The sequence below is a fragment of the Cariama cristata genome, unplaced genomic scaffold, assembly GCF_000690535.1.
Source record: "Cariama cristata isolate BGI_N322 unplaced genomic scaffold, ASM69053v1 scaffold33353, whole genome shotgun sequence".
NCBI classification, from domain to species: Eukaryota; Metazoa; Chordata; class Aves; order Cariamiformes; family Cariamidae; genus Cariama; species Cariama cristata.
The window spans coordinates 20,790-26,948 of NW_009608543.1; the positions used below are offsets into that span (position 1 = coordinate 20,790).

The 6,159-nt window shown below is 36.5% G+C and overlaps 1 protein-coding gene across 1 annotated transcript in view; it reads right to left on the reverse strand.

Moving 5' to 3' along the window:
• Nucleotides 1-527: 527 nt before the first annotated feature.
• Nucleotides 528-6,159, reverse strand: part of C2CD5 (C2 calcium-dependent domain containing 5) — a gene marked incomplete at its 5' end in the record, with an annotated part of 63,098 nt that continues 57,466 nt past the window's right edge. The window contains 4 exons of the mRNA XM_009697169.1: nucleotides 528-659; nucleotides 1,365-1,511; nucleotides 4,368-4,558; nucleotides 5,392-5,493. Of these exons, the coding sequence (XP_009695471.1) occupies nucleotides 528-659; nucleotides 1,365-1,511; nucleotides 4,368-4,558; nucleotides 5,392-5,493 (572 nt within the window). The remainder of the gene's footprint in view (nucleotides 660-1,364; nucleotides 1,512-4,367; nucleotides 4,559-5,391; nucleotides 5,494-6,159) is intronic.

Below are 6,159 nucleotides of genomic sequence, written 5' to 3' on the forward strand. Positions count from 1 at the left end.
TGATCTAAGAGAAGTTCAGACTTCCGCCCACATTTTCTTAGCCTGCGCACAAATCTCTTGCTCATTCAGCAAAGGCTGTTAATACAGGCTTCTCAGTGATGTTCCACCTACCCCGATCCTTCTTTTTATTTTTTTAAACTGAGCTGAGAATCAGCTAATACAATATGCAAACTCAGAAATGGTTCTGAATTACAGCTTATCATGGTCCTGAACAGCTCAAAAATGCAACAGAATTTTTGTTTACTTTCATAGTTCCACGCAATGTCTACTATTTTAATCCATATTCTTGTATCTGTGCTTCACCTACTGTTTAGGTTTCACAGGGGCCTGTAATTATAACAAAAGATTCAGAGCATACTTGCCAATATGCTGCCCTGACTATTACATAAAGGACAAAGTAAGTGATTGTCTTGGATTTTGGCTATTAATGTTATGGGGAGATACTGATTTTGAAGATGCAAACCTAAACATTCCCACATTTTAAATAATCTTTATATTTTGCAGAGACTATTTCACTTTTTCTGTCTTCATGTTGTGACATCTCCTGCAGAACTTGTGGGTTGAGAAACAACTGTAGAAGGTTGTACGGGTACCATTTCTAACTCAGATTCACGTACAAAGATGACTGCATCGCCACTGACATTTATTAAACACTGAGCCTGAAAAAAAAAAAGACAATACACTGTTACCAAATATTAACAACACATTTTATGTAGACTTCTATCTGCTAGATATAAGATAACAGGAAAGTCAACCGAGATCAGAAAAAGGACAAATTATTAGAATCTATTACTGAGGCAACCGCTGCCATACTTTCTCTTATTTCCACTCACTTGTCTGCCATCAAACATGTAGACAGATTCTCATAAGACCACCACAAATGAAGTATCTGGGTAGCTGTACTTGCTTTCACTACTGTTTTGAACATATTTCATGTACCAAAACAATAATATTCTGTTCTCATATTTACTAATAAAGTTTTGACCCTTTATGTCCAAAATTGAGCATTTGTTTATCAACAACTCCAGGTATTTTTACGTGGAGTTAGGATGAAAATCCTAACACTGCAACATCGGAAAAGCAAAGTAAATTCAGCACTACTGTTCAATTGTTTCCTGCAATTTACTTCATTCTAGTAAACTTAGCATTTTTAGACATTTGGGTATTTATGAAGCATATTCGTAATTTTGTGTTAACTCAGGTGTTCAAGAACACTCTTGGCTTCTTTAAACAAACATCATGATGAGAGATCCAGAAGCGTTATGCAGACATGGCTCTACAGGGTTGCTGTTTTTTAAATATACAAAACGTGTATTTGTGTCATACTAATCACAATAACACTGTTATTTCCTACCATAATTTACCTGATTTTTGTTTGGATTTTCCATGAAAACACACTGCTTCATTATGTATGAGACAACTGCATTCCCCCCTAAAGCTGCAACATGAGCTCTCACCATTGCAAACACTTCAGCAATAAAAGCATGGAGAAAACCACTGACACCACCTTCCTAAAATGGAAAAAAAAAAAGAAGTAATTACATTTTATGTTAGATATAGCTACAAGATGCTGAATACTTTTCTTACATTTTTATCAGCTGAATATTTCAGTGAATCCTATATTGTACAGAACTTAAAACCTATTCACTGTTTAATGAGTCACAATTAAAAGTCCGACCAATGGAATTTACCGTTTGAGGAAAAGAATCACAAGTAGATTATTCATTTGCGACTGGTATTCTTTGTAGTCAGTATATTACACAGACTTATACTTTTCAGACATTCCCACAACTCTGCAGGAACATTTAATATTCCAGTGACAGTTGAATAATGACTTTTTTCTTTCATCAGGAAGGATACTGCCCATTTTTTTGATAACTGGGAAGCAGATAAAGAATAATTTCTACTGAGGATTAAAAGAGATTTAGACTTCTTGGAAATTACTGGTAAAGGAGTGGCCATTACCTTTGGTCACTGCAACTTCATGTATGCTAATGACTGTCATTAGTTCTCAATATTCACTAAAGAAATGATCCCTCAAAATACAAAGTAAGCAAGGGACCGAACAGAGACTTGACAAGCCAGCTATTAAAGATTTTTTTTTTCCCTTGAAGCCCAAAACAACATCTAGCCATTCCGTTTCACTAAGTTTTCTGATTTGATGGTGCTTGTGGGAGATTTTTTCTTTGGTGACAAGCTGAGTAATTTAAATTGCTGTGAAAGGAGGAGAAGGAAAACAATGAAGTATGGGTTTTTTCCTAGATAATCCTTATAAAAGAATGTGAGCAACTACGCTGTGGGGGAAAACTCAACACACAAAAACCAGGCAACCAACCAAAAAAAACCAAAAATCCACAGAAAAAAATTGAGGAAAGAAACTGATGAAACAGAGCTCGCTATTGGTTCAAAATATCTATAAGATGTCAAAATGAAAGTAAAAGGCAAGACCACTAGACTTCCCACATACGTGTGTCCCATTGGAGAAAATGAAAGAGACAGGTAGAAGAGGCTAGCTAAGCTGAACTTCAACACATACGGGCTGCCTCACAGCTATTGGAAGACTTATAATCCACCCTGAACACACTCGTAAAGACATAAGAAAACATATCTTGGATGAAAATTAACAAAAGGGCAAGTCTAATTTCAACAATCCAAGTATAAAGCATGAATGAAGTCAGCTGCAGCCAGAAATCAAATTTATTGTCATTCCTCATGAAACTTTTCTTCTGTCCAAATGTTTTAATAGTTACAGCAACTGATGGGGAAAAAAAAAAATCTGTAATATTATAAACATAATACAAAATTTGATGACAACAGGTAACAAAATATTATAAATATCCACCTGTAAATGGGAAAATCTAAGAGCAATGGATAAACTGGACTTAAAATTATCATTAATTTTTGAAGCAGAGTGTCTGGTATATACTCCAGCTTATGAAAGTGTTCATAGGGCCTTAATATTTTGTAAACTACCACAAGCAAAATATAAAGCAATATGAACACAAAGGCTGCTAATTATTTTTCTGTAGAATCTGAAACACGTTGCTTGAATTGGATATAGTGACCACTCTGTTTTGACTCCGTTACAGCCTGAGGGCAATACTGTGCAACTAGTATTAAAACTGGTTTGTGACTCAGTCTATACAGCTGAAATAGATTTAAATTAGCTGCCCTGGGTGCTGGAAATAGCACATTGATAGTATCACAGAAACTGCATAACCGTCCCAACTCTTCATGGAGAAGGTGAATCAAATACTTGATCAACATACCTCTGCTGAGGTCTGTATCACAGTTACCAAAGCTTGCTCATCAGATATTTAATTTGTATTTACAGAAGTAGTTAGTACAGAAATGTCATGTAACCATTTCTCTGGTCATACCACATACATTCATTTGAAAATGCTGTCCTTTTCACATAGATTCCTCAAGTTAAAAGGGGCCATAACTTGCAAGATCCAGACAAGATGTTTGTCTGATCAAAGTTTCTCTACAGAGCTCACAACTAATTTTTATGAAGGCTGATCATTTTTATCAACATCTGCTCTGTAATTTTTATCAATGTGTAATTAGCAAGAAACAGCATACTCTTCAGCACTGACAAACCAGGCAAGAGGTACATTCTATTTCTGTGGCTGGAAAGTGTAGCAGAAACATGCAGCTACTTCCCAAAAGGACATGCAAATGATAAGGAACATGCCTTGCATTCTGGCATGCTCAGAAGGCTATCTGTTGTCCAGGTCCAGACTGGACATCATTGTTTGAGTATCCCTAGCTACACCCTCTAAGCTGGTTGTGTGGTTATATACTCTATGGCATGCTTTTTAAACATTCATCAAGCAGAGCTATGTTACTGAGAATCCACAGAATGCAATATTAAAAATCAGTATAATAGTTATATGTGATATGGGAAATCCTGTATTAACCAAAGAATTCTAAAATCCAAATACACTGTGAAAGTTCATCACTGAACTTGCTAAATCAGAGAAGAATGGATTATTAATTTTGATTTAGCATTTAAATTATTCTTCGTTTTGGGTTCAAATGGTCCCAACTACCACTGTTGGTCAAAGACCCGTTTTTTTTCCATACAGTTCTGTTTAAGAACTCATTGGTTTAGTACTATATCCAAATTCACCAGCAATGGCAATGGTTAAGTAACCCCTTCCTAACATCGTCGAACACAAAGCAGCTACATACGCTCCACGACAAGAGCAGTGCAATGGGATTTACTCCCCATTCAGCACCTACCCTCAAGTGACAAGAACTCTATTTCCTTCCTGTGCCACACCTCAACTCAAATCTCTTCAGATATTCAGCTTTGATTATTAGAATTAAAAAGAAGTGCCAATCCCTGATACACAGCTCACCTCACGCAAAGAAGTGGTTTCTCGTATAAAAAACATGTTGATTATCCCGAGATATTTGGTTATTTTTGCCCCAGGTAGGAAAGAAAGAGGTGTCATCTTAACAACTGAGACGGTAGAATTGGTGCATGATGGAACAGAACGGTGCCGTAAGTATCCCTCAGCCAGTGGACTTGCTTTATCAAGTGAAGCAGCTAAAAAGATGGGGAAAAAAGAAGAGAAAATAACTATCAAGTAAGATCGATAACCATTTCTCAAAACACAAAAACTCTTCTTTATGGTTTCCAAATAGCTTGGTGACAACATTCAGCTGCCTGTGATGCTCAGCCATATCATGTGAGAAAGGAAATGATCATGCAACGCATGCAAAAGGAGACAAAAAGATGAAATGGAATTTATTTGGAAGAGTGGCATTCCAAAAACATTGAGGCAAGTAGCTGCACACACAACAATCAGTTATAAAGTGAAGGTAAAGAAAAAAGTGCTAACATTTTGAAATACGTATTCTGCTGGAGGAACAAATTATAGGAAGTGTGAAAGTTGTTGTGTTTCCCCAGTGCAGCATTTTCCATTAAAACAGATATTAATCTCTGCTAATTTAAGCAAGATAGTCAGACCTGTGGCCAAAGAACTACTGAAAAATAACTCACCACTTGCTAATTTAGTGACCATTGCCTTGACTGTCACCTTGGTGATTGCTTCCTGTTTCTCACCAAATATTTTCCAAGATCATACATACACCTACATCCATGCAGTGTATGTTATATAATTAGTAGGCGTACACATTTATTGACAACTAATTTTTACTAAGTGAACAGAAATACTGTATTTTGTTTTTTATGATACTGGTTCATAAACCCTGTATTAGCTTACAAAGACAGTAACAATGTCGGCAGTGTTCGCACTCAGGTATTCATTCTACATGTGATCTACAATACTATTGCTGGGCAGAAAACTCCACTATTCACCACTGGGAAATCAGAGATATGTCTCAGATTATCATAACGTGGTAGAAACAGCCGCCTACTTGTCTTAATTGATCCGCGCCTTATGGTCTGAGCTTTCAGTTTAATGAGCTCTATCCAGCTGTTGCATCTGTCTGCAAAGGAACTGTAATCAATTGACGTTGCTGAAAACACAGACAGAAAAACAAAAGAAAAAACAAAGAAAAAAAATATGGATGATGTCTCTCGCTCATCTCAATGCTCCTTTTGAGGAAGCAATTATCTGTGTCTGAGAGAGAACAAACATCCCTTTCCAGGTCTGTTTAAAGGAAAAGTTACAGTATAGGTTTGGACTTGTCCAAACCAGTCTACCAATTTCTGGTGATGTCCCAGCTGTGAACCAACTGCCTGTCTGGGACTTCATCACTGAAAAAACATGCAAATACAGTCATTAACGACTTATTCTAGATTATATTTTTTTTAGTCTCATTTCAGGTATTAAGTTCTGGCTTCTTTAAGTTTATTTAAGCCTTGTTTAATTTTAATTTCCATTGCTATTCTTTCCCTCACAAAGAGCTGCTGATCATGATTTAAATTTCCTAACTATCAATATCTCACCTACAAACTGAAAAAAAGCTTTGGTGATGACGGTAAGAGTCACAAGCTGAAACAACACCTCAGTTTTAAACACAAATGAATTTTCCTTACAAAACGAGTCCTCCTTCCCCCAACATCTGCCCTCCAATACACCTCCTCCCCACGTCAATTATCGTTACAATGAGAAGTAGAGTTGTTTCTGCTATGACTTTTGGTATTAGTTGCAGGGGTGTTTGTGTATCTTTGGGGGGGGG